A 22,240-nucleotide genomic window follows, 5' to 3' on the forward strand; every position below is an offset into this window, starting at 1 on the left:
AACTCTACAGGGTTACTATTTCAAAACATCTTGCTTTACAAAAAACCAGTACTGCGGGGCACAAGTTTAATTATCTTTTTCTAAGGGATGGGGTGGCCAGGCAAAAGCATAAAGGAGACTCTGGAAGTGACCAGAACAGCTCACATAAGGAAAATATGCTTTTGCTTTTAAAAGAGACCACCATCTTTCACCCAGATGAGTTCAGGGCAATTTGTTACAGAATTTGGGGCCCTGTGTCCTGCTAAAGAGACAGATTTTTTTAGGTAAGGAAGCAACACAGTCCTTAAGAGAATGACCCTGACTACATGGGAACGTAACAGGTTACAGCACTCTGCATGCGAGCATAAGAGTCTATATTCAAGTTGGAATGGGAAAGTTGGCTCCCTATAGTCACCCAGAAAACAGAGAGACAGTCACATGGCCCATAGAACTGCAGATCCTGGTCAGCATCCAAAGCAGTGCCACCCTCTGGGAGGCAGAACGTCCTGGAAAGAAGGTCTAATGCCAGCCAACCAGAATCTAGTGCTGCAGTTTTACGTGAAGGAGCACTTTTCCAGTGCATCGCTTCTAGGAATGGTGAGAGAAACAGAACATCAGTCAAACTGATGGCAGACAGATAGCAAAGTGACCCCGGAGGCTCCCCCTTTTGGGGACACTCATGTTTCCCTCCACCCCAGTCTTACTTAGTCCCATCTCCTCTGAATACACTTCTAGAAGAAACAGTGAATACTGCAATAATAAAGACATCACAGCAGCCAATACACTCACATGCAATCTGTGAGAGTGAGCTAGGAGAATCCATTCCAAACATTCTCTGTGTGACTTGTTCAAGAGCAAGCATCAATTACACTGAATGCTGATGGAGTGTGCCACTTGTTGGCATGGCACTCAGCTCTGTATGTGCTTGACTCGAACCAGTCTTCAGGATAATGTAGAATGCAGCCATCTCACCACCTGGCCTTCTGCTAATTTTTCAGAAGGCAGCTTAAACTTCCCATGAAACCCTGCCCTTTGGACCCTCAACTGTACACCAGTACTAATTTACAGGAGTAGATGATATGCATTCTGGGTACTCAAGGATAACAATGGGACTAGTGTAACTACAAAAGTAGCCTGGCATGCTGGCCTAATAATCAAGAGAGGGGTAAGACTGAACAGCAGAAAACAGGCAACTGAGTGTGATCCAGATTGCTCTTTTCAACATCAGAATGAAATCAAAATACATGTGCATGCCCCATGCTCTCAGACATTTATTCTGCTTCACCCTGGGCTTTCGCGGATCACTGTCATGGCACCTCACCGGCAAACTCCAAACCATCCTGGAGCATATATTTGTGTGAGTGTGTGTGTGCATGCGGGTGCCAATTATCAAACAACGCCTCTTGAACAATCTTTGCTTTGCAAACATCTCTAAGAATTTGCTAATATTTATTTTAAGTCAGTAAAAAGCAGAAACACTTGGAGTCCCTGAGGTGGGGGGAAAAACCCAAAACTATATATATATATCTCCAATGGATTACAGTTTTAGTATCACTAAAAACAATGATAAAAACAATTCATGGGGGGCAGCAAAGAAGTGCCAGGGATCCAGTTAAAATCAGTGCAAGTCCTTGTTTCATACCAGCAGCGTGACTGTCTCAGTCCATTTGTTTTGTCTAGCTGTGGCCAGGAGTGTTTAGCCTTCCGAAGATCTCGCGTGGTAAGCTGGTTGGGTTTGTTGCATTTGAAAGAAAATGACTGGGAGGACTGTTTTGCAGCCCTGTGGCAGTGTGAAATCCCAGTCCCTTGCACAGGCACATGTGTAACGTTGACGGCATCGGAATTTCCATTTCCTTGAGCAGATTCAGCTGCAGACTCTGTGATGGAGAAACTAAATGCTAACCTTAAATTAAAACAAGACAACAAATAAGCACAAACAGAACTGAAGTCCAGCCATCAATCACACACACAGACACAGAGAGAGAGTGCCTGATCAGTTTCCCTCTAACCAGACGTGCTGGAGCCTCTTGAGGTTACCAGTAGAAACTCCTCTTCCTAGGCTAAATTCATACCCCAAGAACTCTTCTTCGAAGTGTTGCTCAGCAGCCTGGCTTGTTGGTGGTGATGAGGCCAGGGAGGGGAAAGCAGGGCATATCAGGGAGTGGGGTCTCAGGGATGCAGCAGCTCTACCAAGGTGCTCAGGGTATCTAGATTTATGAGGGATGAGAAAGGTTTTCTTTTGCGTTGTTTTAAAATAATATTGTGCGTTTCCCCGAGCCGAACGTCTTTGCTTTTCCTCCTTAAGACTCTTGAGGAACCACTTCCATCAGCTTCTGGCACAGGACTGTCACGGAATCTGAATGGGAGGAAACAAGAGTGAGTTAAAGGCACCGGAATACAAGTTTTATTCATTTCACCCTGGAGAGCTGGTTGCTTGTTTCATGATCCTCTGCCTCAAATGGCCTGACAGGGCAGCCGTCCCACTTTCTTCTTTCAAAGGACTCTAAGTACTACATAGGTCTTCACTGCAAATCAAATACAGTAAGTCCTCGCTTAACGTTGTAGTTCTGTTCCTGAAAATGCTACTTTAAGCTTATACATGTTATAAGTTTTAAACAAACAATTTAATACTGTACACAGCAGTGATGATTGTGAAGCTTGGTTCAGGTGGTGGAGTCAAAGGGTGGAAGAGGGTGGGATATTTCCAGGGAATGCCTTACTGCTAAATGATGAACTAGCACTCGGCTGAGCCCTCAAGGGTTAACAAATGGTTGTTAATGTAGCCTCACACTCTACAAGGCAGCACAAATGGAGGGAGGAAACACAGCATGGCAGAGAGAGACAGAGACACACACTGTGTGTGTGTGTGTGTGTGTGTGTGTGTGTGTGTGTGTGTGTGTGTGTGTGTGTGTGTGTGTGTGTGTGTGTGTGTGTGAGAGAGAGAGAGAGAGAGAGAGAGAGAGAGAGAGAGAGAGAGAGAGAGATGCATTGGCCCTTTAAGTAGGCTGACCCCACTCTAAGTACATTGCCTCTTTAAGTAGATCAGCAAGTTGAGACAGCAGCCGCTGCCAGCAAGCTCCATCCTCAGCCCCGTCATGTCCCCCCCGCTCTGTGGAGATGGGGTACAGGAGTGGGGGGGGAAGGGGGACACCCTGACATCAGCACCCCTCTTTCCCCCCTCTCTGAACAGCAAGCAGGAGGCTCCCAGGAGCAGCTCCAAGGCAGAGGGCAGGAGCAGCACATGGCAGTGGGGGGGAGGGACAGCTGAACTGCCCGGCAATTGATAGCCTGCTGGGCAGGTGCACAGGGAACTTAGGGGAGCTGCCAGTCCACTCTGGTTCCAAGCCCCCACCAGCTCGCTCCAACGGGCTGCTCTTTCTGCAAGCAGTGGACAAAGCAGGCGGCTGCCAAACAGCATTATAAGGGAGCATTGCGCAACTTTAAATGAGCATGTTCCCTAATTGATCAGCGACATAACAACGAAACAACGTTAACCGGGACGACGTTAAGTGAGGAGTTACTGTACCAAGGCCATACGCTGCCTCAGTCCTTACCCACGACTTCCATCTGTAACAGCAAGAGTTTGTGCATAGAATAAGGGTAAAAATTAACCCGATGGTGGTGTCAGAGTATGTGTACTGACTACGTGTACATTTCTAAATCCAGTCTTACTAACTGCACACTCATGGGAATTATCAGTTATTACTGAACATATGTGCACATGCCATTTAACACCTGTGCATATAAGTAAGGCCCAGATTTCAGAACTGTACATGCAGTTACTGCGGAGTCAGAGCAACGGTGCCTACACGTTGTGAGACAGCATTTTTGCTTGCATGGTTCTGAGTATCTGATCCTGTTCATGCACTTTCCTTAAGAACATAGCAATGTTGCACTGTCACAAGCAACCAACACAAGGACAAATCAGAATGTGCAGCCCAGTGCTGTGCTTATACACAACTGTGCAACAACAAAAGAGGGGGGCACATGCACAGCGGAGCGGGGAGGAAATTTAATTAGGAAACATTTCAACTGCAAACTTATGAGGGGGGTATAAATTGTAAGATTTTTTTTTTTTAAATCATGAGTTACCTTGACAGTGTCTTTTTAAAGTGTGTTTCAAATGGGTCTGTGCCCTCACTACTGAGTGTTCCCTGCACATGAGACAATCTGGGCAGATACAATAGGGATTCTCTTGAGCTGGATCTGATCAGATTATCTACAGCATATTAATACATATGCGGGCATAAGGCTCATGTATGGCTAATTAGACACTTGTCAGATTTCTTATTTTGTGTTCTTGGACTCTTTTCTCTATTCTCTGCTTAAAAGCCTGTCAATTAATATGCTAATTTGCAACTCAGTCGCTGTGGAAATAGTTTTACCAAGACCGAAGCCTGATACTTAGAATTAAAATAAATAAATAAATAAAGTCCTGAGCACTGTTAAAAAGTACTTTTCTTGTTAATAAAAAGCACATAGATAAAGTTTGGCATTTTTGCTTGTCTGCTTTTCTAGGTCAGCCAGCTGTATTAGAGTCTCAGACAGATGGTGGAGTTTAGTTACTTAGACAACACAGCTTGACTTTCTTGAATCAGTTGTTAAGACAGAGAGATTAGGTGGTGCCAGGCAGAGAGCTCTCCCTCCCTGAACACTCGCTGTGGTGTAGACATTGACAGCTGAGACACACCTATCTTACATGAACACCCTACAAATAAAGCTCCCAAGAGAATCTACCAGGATATTGTCCCTTCCCTGGCTGTGCTGTCTTACACTGATGGTAGGCAGGGCATTGACTGGACCAGGACTGGTCTCCCTTGGCTATGTGAAATTGACAACATGTTGGGGGCTAATTCTGATCTCACCTCCATTAGAATTAGCCTCTCTGCACTCAGATTTTTACACTGTATCTCCATCCCCCTTCCCAGCTCACCAGCAGGATATTTTCCTCTGGTGCTAAAGCTATGACTCTGCAGCTCTTCGGGTGGCATAAGAAAGGCAGCCTCCACAGCTCGCTGGGGATTTATGTCCCAACCCATCATTTCCCTGTTTGCGGGGGAGCTTCCTGTGTTTGGTCTGTGATTTGCCATGACAACAGGTGGACTATCATTCTGGGTGCCTGGCGCACAAGCTGACCAACCCATTACCAGCTGGATTGTTTAACAGAAACCCATTATAGGCCTTTGCAATATGAATTACAGCCAATGCTGCCTGCCATAGCATGCTTAGTCAGAAGTGAATCATCATCTATGGAGCCAAAGCCAAAGGTACACCCTGCAAAGGCTGACGGCTGTGGCTATAACTTACAGATGCTTTGGAGGATCCACTTGGGTTTGTTTTTCCACCAAACCCCAAAGAAGTATACGGGGATCCCACTGAGGATGATAGCAAAGCCGATAGCACATTCCACTGGTGTCATCCAGAAGGAGACCACGATCAGGAATAAGCAGGCCAGGGTGAAGAAAATGGGCAGCAAGAGGTTAACCTGGACACAGGAAACAAGAAAGGGGTGGGAAGTTTGTCAAGGAGAATCGGAAACAGAGGCCAGTTACTCACAATTGAAGTTTATGTCCCTACAATGTGTGTGCCTGGTTTTGACCTGGGAGGGGAAGTGTTTGGATTCTGAGACAGACCCTGTGCAGATCATACCCCTGACTGCTCACAACTGTGAATGAGAGGTTGTGGATTTTTAGTTTCCCGTGGGAAGATAGGACGCTCTTCATCCATCAGTTGTGGCAACACCCTGGATAGCTAGAAGTATTATCACCCCTGGTTTACAGAGGACATAAATAGGGCACTTGGAAGGCTGGCCGGCCTAGTGGTTAGCAAACCTGACTTCTGGCCCCTTTCTTCCCTGGCAGAGGTGCCTGGTTTCTAATCTTAGATGAGGAACTTTCTGGACTCCACTCACATCTGAGTCTGAGCTCTTAAGGGGCATAGTAGAGGGACCTGGGCCCACCCTCTCTATCTGGTCCCAGCCCAGGGCCCTCTGTGAAGCAACACTGGCAGGTTCCTCTGGCAGAGAGTCTAAGTCCACTGATCTGAGCTACTTCCTACCGACGTCCCTTCAGTTTGAGGTGTGGCCCCTATTGTCCAGTCTGTAGCGACTCATCTGGAGTAGCGCCCAGGCCATCAGTGGCATCCTACCACGGCCTCAGGTCCCTCTGGGCGTGGGCGGATATAAGTGTAGAAGGGGCCTAGCCTCACAATGTCCTTCCAGTCAAATAGTACAGTTTACTCAGTGTTGGGTGCTTGCCAGTCTTCTCAACGGTCTCTCTCGGTCAGGGACACAGTGCTGCTCCCTGGCGGCTGTCCCGGCCATCAGACTTGTAGTGAAGCTCCCCTCACAGAGGGGGGCAGAGCGACCTTCTGCCTCTTTGCCAGTCGCCCTGAACTGAGCCAGCCTCTCTCCTTTCCTTCCCCCTCCAGTCCTAGAGCTGGCTGCAGGTACAGATGCATGGGGTTAGCAGGTCCCACAGGCTCTCATTAACCCTTTACTGCTGGTGTGACATTTCTCTGCTCCATCACAAAGAGGTGAAGTGACTTGCCTAAAGCCACACAGCAAATCCCTGACACACCTGGAACTGGAACCCAGGAGTTCTTGGCTCTCAGTCCCACACTCAGTCCACCCATTATATATAAAACTATAGAGTATCTCAACTAACAGTCCCGAACGCAGCAGTATGACTAATGTGAGCTGTAGTGATTTAGGTCGTTGCTTTAGAACACCACAGGACTCTTAAAATAAGGGAGCAGACCCCAGCTTTCAGCAGGGAAGCCACTTGCTAAGAGCCATCTTGGGAGCATTGATCTGGGAAGGTCTGGAACGTTTGTTGCTTTTTGGCTGTTGGTGGCTTGGTGGGGATTTGAGTGCACTCAGAAGATGACGGCAGAGAATGCCTTTGAGAAGGGCTGACTGACTCCAGTGCTTGACACGATCTTGGCCTCAAACCAGATGGGCCCATTATGCTGCCAGGGTGGCCGAGGACAAATCAAATAAAAGTTCTCTTCCCTGTAGTTTGTTTTTTAAACAAATATTTTTAAGTCAATTTCACGCTGGTACAAAGCGTTCGATTGAGAGCCACACGGGCTGACGTCCTTTACTAATAATCCCCAGAGCAGGTTTAGCACGGACAGCTTTCCCGTGTGCTGCCCTGCCAAGGTACCTCACCCCTGACATGGAGGGAATTTCCACGACCTGGGTGTCTCAGCCCTGCGCCTCTATACCGATGAGGGAGCCAATGAGATGGAGTTTTGTGCAATGTGGATTCCCGCCTACCAGGAACCAGTCTGACACCAGCCACTCATTTCACACAGGCCTCTATTCATTCACATCGAACTTGGCTTGCTCTAAAGTTGCACCTCTGCACAGTAAAGCAGCTGGATCTTCCACTCCTCCCTACACAGATTTTCTCACCCTTACTGCTGAGGGGGAAATTTCTATACATGGAAGTCACATCCTAGAACACAAAAGAACTGCCCCTCTCCCGGAAGTGCCGCCATAAAGCCTCCACTCCCACCACCTTCCCACTAGCATCACAGAACCCTGAGCATGGAGGGGGAAGCTCTGTGTCTGCAGGGCTCCCCGCTATGCCGCCAACACCATCCTCACCTTGATGGGCCTTTCCAGCTCTGGCTTCTTGTAGCGGAGCCATATCATGCCGACGATGGCCAGAGCCACGCAGAGCCAGTTGAAGAAGCTGAAGAAGTTGATGACGGAGAATATGTCATTGGAGAAGGCGTAGAGCACCGTCATGAAGCACTGCAGCCAGAAACAGAAGTCATGAGCAAAGGGACAGGCAGGGGAGAACACCACACGCTACCAAAGACAAGTGTCTGAGAGCAATTGCCTACCATCCAAGAGCAGTGAAGGATTTCCAGGCATACGCAGAAGAGGTGGCTTAATTTTTACTAATTTAACCAAGTCTGATCACTGCATGGAATTATTTCAAAGTGAAACTTGCAATCCAGGGGTCTACTATGAGGTTGAGGGCCATATAAACACACACAGAAAAAAAGAAGGGTGGGTTTTTTGAGGATGAAAAGGAGGGGAACTTTCTTAGTGCTTAGCAAACCAAGGGTCTGAACGAGTCAGACAGAATCAGCCACATTAGGGACTAGAAGGACCTATGGAACATTTCCCCACACAGCTCTGCTGAAAGCACCTCCATTCTGACACGTGCTACCCCCTGTATTTCCAGCCTGAGTGCCCTCTATGCGGCTCACCCAATGCATTTCAATCACGACCAGCAGGGCAAAGTGCTCTTGCAGTCCTTGATCCCTGCCACAGCTGTACCAATGCCCCCAAATCCAGTCCTGCAGCACCTGCTGCTCTTTCCGTCTTGGCATGTGCTCTGTGGGGGCCCCCAGTCATGACATCCCCTGCTTCTCCCCCCTCAGCTATTCCCATTTAGACAGAGAATTTGAAGTGCAGTCAGTCTGACAAGGATGAGTGAGGTGGGATTGAGCTGAAACATGGACTGGATGATTCAGCAGGGATCTCCACTAAACTAACTGAATCTGTGACCACGTGATATTCTATCTGCTCTTCACCTTCCTCTTTCACCCAGCCACGCTTCCTCCCAAAGGTTTTTATTTTGAAGTGCAGAGACGCCCACAAAGACTGTAACTACAGCCACTGTTCTACAGCTGTGGGTGCTCTGAGAGCGTCAGGGAACATCCGGAGAACGCAGATCAGCCAGAGGAAAATTGTGGCACCAAAGTGACACACATTTTCCCCAGGGGTCACCCCTGGCTTTTCAATTTACTGGGGCTGGTGGCAGTCTGGATTCTCTGCTGCAAAACTTCTCCCCTCCCGCAAGTTCCTAGAACTGTGACTTAACGTACAGTGGTAACAGCTGACATTAATTTACATGCTAAGAAACAGCATATAGCCTCATCAGTGTTGCCTGGCATTTCAGCTTCCTGTGTAGTACTGCGGTCCCACTAGGATATCCTCACCCCATGCGCTTGATTAAACCTAGAAGGCAAGTGGGGCCTGGGAGGACTACTCCCTATGGCATACTGGCACAAGGAGAAGGAGGAGGTTCACCTTCCACTGGGACAACAAACAGTAATTGCTTATTTGGGTTCAGTGGAGTATTCCACAGTCATTTTCCTGCAGCCCCAGGAGGGGCAGGCACTGATGGATCTTGGCTTCCTCCACCTTCTTGACTGGTTGCATTCTCTCTGCCACACGTCACCTTAATCTGAAAGCCCATAGGACACTTACTGTGAAGATGAGAGATGGCACTGGAGTGAGAAGCTTGGGGTGAATCATGGACAGGACAGAGGGCAGGTGACCCTCCCGGGATCCCACGAAGAACAGCCTGAGGGCAACAGAGCAGTTAGTCCACCTGGCACAAGTGCTTGGCAGTCACTCACTCAGTCCAGGTTTGCATTCAGTACAAAACATGGTACAACAGCGTGACAGAAGCATAGGCATTTTGGAGTGAGCCAGGCTGAAATGACACTCTGAACCAACCTCTAGTATGTAAGTATTTCCACACTAGTGGTGCACTGCTATTCCAAGTGGCAATTTTGTGCCACTTGAGCTCCCCACCCCTGCTATTAATTATTTGCGTTAGAGTGGCACCAGTTGAGACCAGGGCCTCAACATGCTGACTTCTGCACACGTGCAGCTTGCCCTCTACATCGAGAAGGCAGAGTGTGGGAGGAAGAAAGTATTATCTCATCTCCATTTTACAGACGGGGAACCAAATCAGAGCGATTAAGGGCCTTACTCCAGGTCACACAGGGACTCTGTGGCAGAGCCGAGACCTGAACCTGGCTCTCCTGGGTGTCAGTCCATTCCCATCCTCTCTCCTCTTTTTGGAAAATCCTCAGTCTTTGTTTTTGAGGCTTTATAAGCATCTGGGTTTACATTAAAAATGCTTTCTTGAGCACTGCTGTTAAAGTCCACGTCTGTATTTATTAGGGGGACCTGACAGCAAGTGTGAAAAATTGGGATGGGGTGGGAGGTAATAGGCACTGAATATCGGGACTGTCCCTATAAAATCGGGACATCTGGTCACCCTGCTATTTTTTTAGTCTGCAGCCGAAGACACCCAATGACTTCAACAGGATTTTGTCCAAAGACAGTGAGACTAAGGCCTCCGCAAGGACCTGGGATTTGGCCTTTGGATGCTGTTTAAGGCAACGATACTCCGCTCACGAGCCACGAGTGGCTCTTTACTGTGGCCCCTGCAACCCTCTGCAGCACATGATCTTAAACCACAGTGTGACCTAAGTTGTTAACCAGTCAGGATACTTTTACTGTGTTATCAATCAACCACAGCGGATAAAATAATACTTGGCCCGTCATTTTGCTCTGAGGATTACATTTATTTATTTTTACAGGCAGCGTGCCTAACCGGTCTTCATTTGGAGCTGTCCTCACAGGAGCGTAGATATAGATAGATACATTATATATTTTAAATGAAACACGGAATTCACACGACTGTGGCTCTTTGGGGTAATGTGGTTCGCTAATTTGGCTCCTCAGGCACTGAGGTTTGAGTATCACTGATTTAAGGCCTTACAAAAAAAATGATCATTCTCCCTCCTTACATAGTGCACGGACCCTTCCCTCTCTGCATCTGTCCAGCGGCAGAACCTCAGGGACCTCGCTCCTGTGAGGACAGCTCCAAACGAAGACAGGTTAGACACAGTGCCTGTAAATGGGATCTGCAGTACTGAGCAAAAAACGTACCGAGAAGAAGTGAAGAGGGATCCATTGACAGACCCAAAACACGATAAGCCAACGAAGATGGGTATGATCCAAGACATCATGCCAAGGTGATAGTTCCCAAAGTCCTAGAAGGAAGCAACATTCCATCAGCAACTTGCCTACAAGGACTTGTATCTATTTACCCAGACAAGTTTTTAACATATAAAATGCCCCATTCAGGTTGACTGTACACACACAGACTACTGAAAATTTTTCACATTGTTTTTTTCACATGCCCAAAACATTTTACGGAATTACACGACAGACAGAAGGCACTTCCCTGACATGCAACCATCTCTGGGGCAGAACATGACATCCATTAGAACAGCTTCAGCAATACCATACAATGGTTTAGGACAGAAAGTCTGGGAAAATACTGGATCCAACAACAGCAGGAGGATTCAGATATGCAAAACGTCAATTTAGTCCAGGACACTGGAGCAGACACCCCTGTTTTGGCAGGAAGTGCCATGTTCTCTTTAATGAGTCTCAGTTTTACATCTCAGCCTGATTCATTTCAGTATTGCTCCAATTTTATGCCAGTGCAATTCCGCTATTTCAGTGGAGTCACGTCAGCATAAACCTGGAGTAATGCAACCAGAGCTGGTATCTCTAGCAGCACGGCACCACAAAGCACCGTGCTGGTGTCTGGGTTCAACGTTACCCACAGGAGAGAATGCTGCCTGAGAGAACTGCCAACACCAATTTATGCAGGGCTGGAGGGTTCCCCTCCAATACTGACCACACCCAGTCTTGCTTAGCTTCCAAGCTCACACAAAGCTGCACTCTCCATAGGGCCAGGGAGCAGGATTTGTGTGGGTGCTTTAATTTTAACTATTAGAATAATGCTTATTTGTTTAAAAAAAAAAAAAATCAAGTGCAGACTGACCCTTGAAGAGATTAGCCCGGTTCAATATTGACGGAGTGACCTTTTCCCATAAATGTCACACTCTGGTAACTGATCGGACAGTTACATGGCCAGTAGCCGACAGCTAGGGTTATTTATGAACAACAATGCCATTTATTTCCCTCCCCCATCCTTGCTTATCGCTCTGATTAATCCAGCTCAGTGTCATGTGGGGACAACCCTTCCCCACCTCCCATCTACTGTCAAACATCAGCTTCTTGTAAGCAGCCAGGGTCAGTGTTGAATGAATGGGGAGATCCAACTAGAGATAGCACGAGGGATTCAGGCAGCGTAGAGAAATAGATAAGAGCATTTTTGATGTGACTTATCTTACCACGGCCACGGCTTCAGACGACAGCATTTGTTCTGTTGACAGGGTAGTGAAGTAAGCCAAGTTCGTCAACACGTAAACTAAGGTGACTATGGGCAGTGAAATGATGATGGCTAGAGGCAGGTTTCTGGGAGGAAGAGGGAAATCATAAAGTATTAGGATCTGGGGCTCTGAAGATCAGTTGGAGACATAATTCAAGAGACAGCATGCTAGGGAGAGATGCTGCTGTTGCACAGACCAGCCTTTCTGAATAGATTTTTGCATTGGCTTAAAGACTGCCCAATTTATTCCGCTTTTCTTTGGTCTTGCAGAGGGTCCAATCTGGACTCCATCCTCCTTGGAGAAGTTGGGGAGAAAATTCCAAAAATAAACGTAGCCCAGCCTGGGGGCTGGGAGGCAGCGGGAGATGGACTCTTGGGGAGAAGACAGTTTGTGAATGGACTCTGGCTGAGCAAATGGTTCTTGGGTTCAATGCACAGACTTTCATTTCAAAAGAGCTGACATGGGCCTCCTGCCAGATACCAGTGTTAGAACACGCACAACAGTCTGCTGGCCCGAGGATAAGCACTTGTGCTTGTGGCTGTCTAGAAAGGAGACGGGAAGATCAGGGCTATAGCTGGCAGTCACCAGAAAGCTGGCTGGACCCCTGCAGCCCATGGGAACCACGTTCAGCTGTAACCTAAACAAATCCTCAAAGAGAAGCTGGTGTGAAGGCAGATTTGCCCTTCCTGATAGGCTAACTTAGTTTGTGCACACTAATTTAAAAAGGAAATCCTTCTTAATGCAGCAGACAATCTGCCTGTGGAGCTCAAAGCTGCAGGAGGTCAGGGAGTCAGAGTGGCTGCATTCGGAAAGGGAGTGGACAATTACAGTCCACAAAAACATGTGTAATTACACATGTCAAGGAAAGGGTAAATGAATCTCATGCTTTGCAGCATGCTGATCACCACAGGGGTCAGGAATTGGCCTGAAGTGCAGCCAGTGCTGCTGCTGGCAATCACGCACAGTTTGCACCTCCTTGCAGGCATCAGGGATTTGCCAGAGAGGTTCTGCTCTGGCAAGATCAATCTCATGTTACCAGATCCCCTCATATAACCCTGACATAGACAAGCTATGGACAGGAAGGCCCATGCTTTGAGAGGAAAAAAATGCAGAGGTCAAGCGTGCGTGGCAAACAGTAAAACTACATCCTGGCAAGCCCCCTGGCATTTTGGTGAAAATATATATTAGATATAATTATGAAATGGTAATAAAGCAACAAAGAAAACCCCCTTCTGCCAGCACGTCACAACTGTGAAGGAGCGGCTGCTGAGCCAGGCCAAGGAAATGGGACTTTCAAAAAAGAGACCAGAGGGGGAAGGTGGTTTAACAAGGGCTTCTCTTAGACAGAGATTTTCTTTTCCCCTCCCTGCAGAAAACCCCATCCTTTACTAACGAAGAGCAGTCTCATTATCTAGCATGCATCGCCCTCAGCAGAGGTTTTGTTTGCCCCCAAAACGAGAGTTTGTTTTACATTCCCTGGCATGGCTAGTGACAACACTTGCTACACACAAAGGATGGCTTTACGTTAACGGATGGAAGTGGCATTTAGAGGGTGAACAGCTGGTGAGTTTCCCTCTCTAGCCAAGAGCTCACCATGTGGTGCACATACCTGTAGGGGTTTATCATCTCCTCAGTGACAAAATTCAAGTAATTCCTGCAATTTAAAAGACAATGGTAATTCTGGTTACAGAGATCAATGAAGTTAGACAAAGACTCCAACAGCCTAACCCTAACCTCAACATGCATACGCAAGCCCCACTAGAGACAGACAAACCAAAGCATGCTCTGCAAAACCGAGGGTGGCCGTGTCTCAAATCTACGGCACAAGGGCTGAGGCTACCTAAAAAACCTTCAAATGAAGATGTTCTCTGCAGGTCCCAGCATGCAATGCAACCAGCTTGCTTGGAATAAGACGGATCACTGCATGCCCGAGACTTATGGTCAGCTAGCAGCGCCTCTGTATTGCCAGAGGAGGGCCACAATCTGCCTTTATTTTTATTGCAAATAAAGAGAGTCCAGGTTTCTGGGAGCACACGTGAGAGTGTGAAGGGATCAAAGAAGAAACCTGTAGGAGCTTTGGCTTGGAGTTGTCAATTGGCAGACTGATGTGTCAGTACTGACAGCTGGTGGTCACAGCTGCTGGGCCCACAACCTCTACTTTGACCTTTGCTCCTATACAAGCCACTGGCACGGTTTTACCAAAATCCAGCCAGTTGGAACCAATGGCCCATATAAGGCATATTACCTCTGAGTTCCTGCCCACAATGAGGGATGGAGCCTTCTCAAGCCCAGAGCATGTGATGAATCCTTTCTCCCATGCTGCCTTGGTTAGCTGGAATAGCCTTGCTGTCTCGCTGCACCTAATTGTCCCCTGACTCTTCAAATATCGTTCTCCGTCTGTGACGATTCTGGCCCACCCAGACAATCCCACCTTATTTAGTGTCTCTTGGTTTCCCTGGAGTTCGCTCACCATACAACCTGGGCATTTTACCAGGTTGCCCCTATACTCGCTCCCTGTTTTAAATACTGCAACTGACACCACTTGCTTGTACTTGCACCCAGGGACTGGGGAGGGGCTGTAAGGATTGAGCATGAAACACATGAGACAAAAATGAAGCAATTGCACTGTTACCTTGGTGACGAGTAGAGCTAGACTAGAAGTTCTGGGCTGTGCCCTCCCTGCCAACTCTCTCAAAGAGCTGAAGACAAAGAACTAAACTACACTGTCACTGCAATGAGTAATATGCCAGCATCTTACCAGCCTCCATAGGCAAAGAGACCGCTATACAAAGCCAGAACGATGTTCCCCACATCAACATTTGTGCCTTCGAAGGAGTGTTCAGGACTCAGGTTTGACACATCACCTACATAGGGACAACAAACAAACCAGGACAGAATATTAAGATGTGAGAAGCAGACAAAGGCTGAATCCCAGAGACTGTTGCAGGTTGACACAGACAGGAGTTAGGCAGCGAAATGGTCTGGCAATGCCTGGGGACAAAAAAATCTGCCGATAGGGCATTAGTTGTGTTGATGCAAAGCAGGCTGCGTTTGTCTTAGAAAAGGTGTAGACAGGTTTCTATTGGGCTCATCTCCTACTGCATTACTCCAGTTTCACACTGTGTGATTCCACTGCACTAAAACTAGGATAAGTGAAATTAACAACTAACTACAGCAAGAGTTCTCACAACTTTCCCACAGCATGGATCATGAGAACAGAGAACACCTCCTAGACACCTCCCCTCCCATTCACCGCTGCACAACATCCCATCTGACAACGGCGACGATTGCTTACGTGGGAAAGGAACATGAGGGAGCTAATGTATTTTTAGCTTCTTTTGATGCAAGTTAGCAAGCGGAAATCAGGAGATGAAAGCCCCATGAAAGCAGCCAGCTTTCCTAAGGGCACCTCTGAGCACCTAATCCCCAGCACCAAAGCCCACATGCTGTTTCTCCTGGACTCACCACGGCTGGAACTTGGGCTACACGACAAGTGCTACAGCAGCGCAGCTGCACCGATGCTGAACCGCCCCGGCGAAGACGTTCTATGCTGACGGGAGAGCGTCTCCTGCCAACATGGCGCCGGCTGGCCAGCGTGTAGGTCGCTGTAACTTGCATGTTTTTCACACCCCCGAGCGACGTAAATTAGATTGACTTAAGCGGTAGCGTAGACCTGCCCTAAGACACTTTATGTGCCAATAACAGAGGTTGGGGCCCTGATGCCATTGGCTAAATTCCAAGGGGAACAATTCTATCCTGCCTCCCGAAAGCTCCCCAGCCGTTTCAACCAAATAGGGGATCCTCGCTTATTCCCTGTCCTGAATGGTTGTGCAGCAATGCTGGGTGGCTGTTAAACAGCTGCTCCTTCCATCCCAGCGCTAGCTACATTTTAGCCGTGGTTGAAATGATTCCTGTATTATGCAGCTTGCAAAATGCTTTGGGATCCTTCCGGCTGAAAGATGCTCAAAAGACTTTGCTATTATATCATCCTTCCACCAAAGGCTGCTTTTTCTCAATAAAGACCTAGGATTTCTTCTAGTTCCACCAGTGACGCAATAAAGCAGCAGGTTGTGGTAACCCCTTTGAATTGTGGGAAGGGAAGTCAGCTATCTTAGGGTCTAAATATCAAAAGTTCCTGTTATTTATCCACTGTTGAATTAAAAAGCCATAAAAAGAGGATCTCATTGTAAATTTACTGAAAGCCCTTCCAGCACACCCACAGGGGTTATTTGTTTTGCTTTAAATCTCTCTGAGGTTGTTTTGTTTCATGCTGTTTGATCTGGAGCCTAAACCCAGCCACCTCTCCTTCAGTGAAACAAGTGCTCTCCTTTGTGAGGGAGGAAGACAGGGGAGCAGCACAGGATTTGGTGAGGCACCTTAGCATCTGACCAGCTGGGTTGCCTCCCATGTGATTCCTCTTACAGCAGGGATCTGCACTAATCACACAAGCAACTGTTATCACATGGCAATCAGCAGCGCTCCGGGTTAACCCTTCTCCCTTTGGAAGGCTACATTCCACAGATTCATATCAGAGAAGGAAGAAAAGGGGTATTAAAAGCCAAGGCACCACTTTTTGCTTGCGCTGCAAAATTTCAGCTCCCACGCACCACCGGGCTCTCAGCAGCATCACGTTTACCCAGGCTGGCTAGAAAAGGAACACACAAAATAAAGCCGGGTGACAAGGAGACTGCTAGAATCTAGCACATTTTCATCCAGTAGCACTTTCTATCAATGAGAAAGGACAACTTTCCCCTGCAATATGATGAGTCTGAGCTGGTTTGCTGGGGTGGGCTCTAAGTAAGAGCCAATGGGAGTTACCCACCTCAATGGCCTGTTTTGATACTCGTCCCTTCCACCTGACCCAATGCCTTTCATCCCACATGGTCTCTCCTTCACTGTCTGTCTCTGCCCTGCTGCCACTGCTCCCTCACCTTCAGCTGGGTTAAACCAATTAAGCCTTTAGCAGGCCCCTAGTGTCAGCAGCAAGTGGTCCCCTCCATTCTCTGAGTCTGCTCCGGCTGAGACCCGTGTTCTGATCGGTACACCTCCTGCATGCTGTGCTTACCATTACGTGTTCCTCTGAATCACACGAGGGAGTCAGAGTTGGCTAAGGAAGCTAGGGCCAAGTGGCTCTCTATCAGATACTCACACAATTCAGAATTGCCACCAGCTAAGCAGATTCTTCCTTTTGTAAGGTGCATGGTTGCTTGCATGGTGAGAGTACACAGAACAACGAGATCTCTACGCATGAAAGAAATCAAATAATTCTGGGCCTGATCTCGGGACAAGAACTTGTCAACCCTCAAAGTGATAACTGGAAATTCTTAAGCAATTAACAGAATAAATAAATAATTGATAGATCAGGCTACACTGCAAGCTACTCAAGTGCCGTTTCTTTACACCCCAGAACCTTGCCAAGGACACTGAGTTGATTACCACAGAAGGACTGTTATACTGGTAACAGACTGTTCAGGGCTCCAGCACTTTTTATTCCCCAACAGTCCATAGATCTCGCTCTGCCTTTCCCCCGGCTGCAGCACACAGTAACTGTCTGTTACCAAGGCCAAACAGAGCTGCAACTCACAAGCTAGTGGCCAGGAGCACAGAATTCCCTGAGTCGCCAGCCAGAAATCCGTGCTGCCAATGCAGGAAATATCCCCCAGCTGGGAACTTTATAGCTTCTGTGCAAAGAGGGTTTGTATAGTTTTAATCCGGATTCGGTGCTGTGCTGCGGTTCACAGATGCCTTGGCTTGGTGTCAGGGACACTGGCTGCTCCTTCAGGGCACATGATCAAACAGAAGTGAAATGAGCCACAGAATATGTGCTACAGAAGCAGTGTTTAAGCACCACAGGAAACATAAAGCATAACTTTTCATTATTCCTTGGTTGGGCTGTATGGGTGTTGGGGTGGGTGAATGGATAGGACATAACACACACACACCCCTGCACTTGCCATAGCATGTACCTAGCCCATGCCTTTGCATCACCGAGCTGCTCGTCAGCAGGGATGGAGTCAAACAATAGCTGTGTAGACGTTGCGGCGTGGGCTGGAGCTCAGGCTTTGAAGCCTAGGGAGTGGGGTGGGCTTCAGAGCCCAAGCTCAAGGCTGATCCACAACTTCAAAGCGCCGTCTATACCAGTGGTGGGCAACCTGTGGCCTGCATGCAGCCCATCAGGGTAATCTGACTGCAGGCCGCGAGACATTTTATTTACGTTGACCGTCCGCAGGCACAGCCCCCCGTAGCTCCCAGTGGTTGCAGTTCGCCGTTCCCGGACAATAGGAGCTGCGGGAAGCGATGGGCCACAGGGACCAACCACTGGTCTCCACAGTTATGTTTAGGGTGGTAGCGTGAGCGCAAGTCTGTCGACTGGGCTGGAAGGCTCGATTCCGCAGACTGCGTAGACGTGCCCTGAGTGGTTTAATGACAGAGCCTGCCTTCCTATTCAGTAGCAAACGTGCTCTGGAGGGCACACCCGCCAGAGCAGACATCTTCTTCCCACCCTGCACCAAAGTTCCATCTCACCATATCAGGCAGGAGCAGCACATCCCTAGGGACATGCTTAACTGCACCAGCAAAGCCATATTTGTACAGAAGCGGCAGCCAACGCATTACACATTGTGGGACAATAAAGGTCACACCCCAACAGTCAGTCCAGAAAGGTCTGCAAGTTATTTCTCCCCCATGGGCCAAGCCCTCGAAGCCTCACTGATGAGCCTGTCTGACTTCATCCGCCCGTCTTCAAAAAAGCTGAACAACATTCGCTAAAAAGGGCCCAGCATTTAAGCGGGAGATTCAGGGAATTCTGTTTGACACAGACAAGCACAGCATCTCCCACCCTTTTACCGCACGGCTCACAGTTAAAACTGCTGCGCGTGCTCTGGAATCTGTGCAAAGGTACCTGTTCGCAGCTCAGACTGCCAGGGCCCACACATGCTCAATGGTGTCCAATACTCCCACGGAGCAGGATGTTACTATATAGGTGTAGAACACCGGCTACAGTGCTCTGTTTATACCCACTTGCCCTTCCTTCCAGTTGATACCCCCTACTCAAAATACTGTCTGTTAAGAACACTGGCCTCACCTCATAGCAACAAGTGCTATAAAGGCAACATCCTCGCTTCCCCCTGCACTCTGGTTTAACTGGGTTGTACAATTACACTCTGCTCACAAATTAACCACATTAAGGTAACGAGTTCTGACACAATCCCTATTTGCAGCTCTTGCCAGCCGACAAGACGCCTGTAATTGTAGCCGTAACCTCTCTGCCACCTGGGGCCTTCGTACAGAAGGAATCTTTCATTCCACGTGCTGCATGTTCAGACCTTTTCTTGGAAAGCCCTCATAATCGTATCAGGTCATGTCCATTCCCGACTGAATAATGCAGGCTCTTCTATTGAGGTTAGGCAATTCATTGTAATTAAACCCGTATAGCTGGGCTAACTGGCAACGAGAGGGGAATGCAGCCATCGAAGTCGAAGAGCGAAGGGGAGCGATGCATGGTTTTCCAAGTGGGTCTAACTCAGTAATGAAACCGAGCAAAGGGAAACGTACACTGGATGGTAGGGAAAGCTCCCAGTGATGAGAGCTACTCAGCTGGGGCAGTGGTGGGAGCCCATCAACTGAGTCATTTAAAACAAGATGGGCTGAAGCATTAGTGGGCCTATTGTAGGGAAAGCCGTTCTATACTTGCCCCCGCAAGGCAATGGTTTAGATGGGACTCACATGGGTGTTGCCACCTTCTCGTTTCTACGATCGGCCTATTCCTAGTGCTGCTGCCGTACGTCTAGCCTTGCCTGCTCTTTGTATGACCACTGCAAGTGAAGGATCCTCATCTCTTCTCCTGAGGGGTGACCGAGCTTGAGAGACTCTGTTTCTGGCTCTGAAGGCATGCGCTGGGGATTTCAGCAAGAGGCAGAGCCGCCTCGCTGCTTGTCAATCAAGACTCCTGGGTTCCATTCACGGCGCCTGCCACCGATTGGCATGGCCTGGGGCAAGTCAGAGCACATTTCTGCATCTCAGCTCCCCCTTCTGTAAAATATAATGACACTTCCCTCCCCAGAGCGCTGGGAGGTTTAGTTAGCTAATGTTCATAAAGTGCTATTATTATTAATTATTATTAATAATCATCATCCTCAAGACCTGGAGGCCCAAAGGGCATTCTGGTTGCCAAATTCCTTCCCCTCTAAGTGCATCATTATCTTCATCACAGAGCCCTGGGCTCTCAGAGGAGTCCAGAGTAGGAAAGAACTACTTGTCCACTCCAGCTCTGCTCCTCTGTAGGCTCAAACTAGAAGGGGCAAAGGCTGCCTACCATCTGCCTTCCTAACCACTGCATCAAACCACTCATCTGGGTGTGACTCCTGCTAGATCAGGACCAAAATGGTATTCTCTTAGCCTCAGAAAACAACCTTCTTGATAGGTTATTGAAAGCTGCAAAGCCCAAGGAATCCATTTCAACAGCATCTTCCATACACTACCACTGCACACACCACTGTGTACATACAGCTTTGCTCCATTGTTTGTCTCCTTTGCATTTTGTTGCTACCAAGGAAGCATAATCAACCCCTTCCCCTGTGCAACCTGCTTCCGATTTCTTACAACTTTTGTATCCACCAGTGTGGAAGTTGCTCTTAAAAAATACAGAACTATTGGCTCTACACTTATGGGGCCATGTAGGCTGGGTGTCACAGGGCAAGCTTCCTTTGGGAATTAGAGAAAGCAAAGGTGGTGGTTAGAGATTTTAGGGAATGTATCAAGTTACTTCCATTTTTATCTTAGGTGCAGATGGGGTACTTCACAAATAACCCCCACCCCTTTCCCATTAGGGCAGGCTAATGGCAAAATGCAAACTCCAAACAGTCTTAATGCATTCCCAGCCATTTCCCACGAGCTTATTTTATTGAGCACAGCAGGTTTAATCCACATCCATAGAAACTTGTAGCGGAGTAGGGGGTGGAGTGTGGAGGGAAGCCAGCCAACTAAGGTCCTGAATAGGGACTGATTTAAGGCCAAGCAGCTTGTTCTGTAACAGAACCAACAACCCTTGGGGATGGCATAGCCACCTATCTGTTGCTTGTACTCAGTTTCCAGGATTGCAATTATCAGAGGCCACAGCCTTTAATCATAGCCCCATTTCAGTAAGAAGCTGTGGGGAAAGTACAGCGTAAACAAGAAAAGCTACCGATTGCATTGATCCATCAGTGGTGTGACCTGCTACTGCTACAGTCAAAGGCTGTTTGGAGGTAGACAGAGAAACTATGCGGGTTGATGTGGAGGAAAAAATAGCAAAATATGCAAGTTTTTAGTGCCATACAGTTAACAGTATTAGCACGGCTGTATTTTTAAAATGGAACCTTTCATAGAATATCAGGGTTGGAAGGGACCTCAGGAGGTCATCTAGTCCAACCCCCTGCTCGAAGCAGGACCAATCCCCAATTAAATCATCCCAGCCAGGGCTTTGTCAAGCCTGACCTTAAAAACTTCTAAGGAAGGAGATTCTACCACCTCCCTAGGTAACGCATTCCAGTGTTTCACCACCCTCCTAGTGAAAAAGTTTTTCCTAATATCCAACCTAAACCTCCCCCACTGCAACTTGAGACCATTACTCCTTGTCCTGTCCTCCTCTACCACTGAGAATAGTCTAGAACCATCCTCTCTGGAACCACCTCTCAGGTAGTTGAAAGCAGCTATCAAATCCCCCCTCATTCTTCTCTTCTGCAGACTAAACAATCCCAGTTCCCTCAGCCTCTCCTCATAAGTCATGTGTTCCAGACCCCTAATCATTTTTGTTGCCCTTCGCTGGACTCTCTCCAATTTATCCACATCCTTCTTGTAGTGTGGGGCCCAAAACTGGACACACTACTCCAGATGAGGCCTCACCAATGTCGAATAGAGGGGAACGATCATGTCCCTCGATCTGCTCGCTATGCCCCTACTTATACATCCCAAAATGCCATTGGCCATCTTGGCAACAAGGGCACACTGCTGACTCATATCCAGCTTCTCGTCCACTGTCACCCCTAGGTCCTTTTCTGCAGAACTGCTGCCGAGCCATTCGGTCCCTAGTCTGTAGCGGTGCTGATTTGCTGATTTAATCTGATTTGCTCTTTTGAATCTACCCTAGTGGCCAAAAGTAATTTTTTCTTGGCCAGTTTGCAATGAACTGGTGGGTCCCAAAGCTTAAACACCAACTTTGATGCAGCTAGGAGAAGGTAGTGCATTTTGGGTACCTGCAAATAAGCACCACTCA

At 47.9% G+C, this 22,240-nt stretch overlaps 1 protein-coding gene across 1 annotated transcript in view; it reads right to left on the reverse strand.

Moving 5' to 3' along the window:
• Positions 1 to 1,700: 1,700 nt before the first annotated feature.
• The window catches only part of SLC7A5 (solute carrier family 7 member 5), a 59,474-nt gene continuing 38,934 nt past the window's right edge, over positions 1,701 to 22,240 (reverse strand). Inside the window, exons 3-10 of the mRNA XM_074968884.1 lie at positions 14,747 to 14,852; positions 13,598 to 13,642; positions 11,950 to 12,073; positions 10,691 to 10,794; positions 9,212 to 9,308; positions 7,592 to 7,741; positions 5,287 to 5,464; positions 1,701 to 2,335 (exon numbers count right to left, since the gene is read on the reverse strand). Of these exons, the coding sequence (XP_074824985.1) occupies positions 2,280 to 2,335; positions 5,287 to 5,464; positions 7,592 to 7,741; positions 9,212 to 9,308; positions 10,691 to 10,794; positions 11,950 to 12,073; positions 13,598 to 13,642; positions 14,747 to 14,852 (860 nt within the window). The 3' untranslated portion in view covers positions 1,701 to 2,279. The remainder of the gene's footprint in view (positions 2,336 to 5,286; positions 5,465 to 7,591; positions 7,742 to 9,211; positions 9,309 to 10,690; positions 10,795 to 11,949; positions 12,074 to 13,597; positions 13,643 to 14,746; positions 14,853 to 22,240) is intronic.

This window comes from Natator depressus, chromosome 12, assembly GCF_965152275.1.
Source record: "Natator depressus isolate rNatDep1 chromosome 12, rNatDep2.hap1, whole genome shotgun sequence".
Taxonomy (NCBI): domain Eukaryota; kingdom Metazoa; phylum Chordata; order Testudines; family Cheloniidae; genus Natator; species Natator depressus.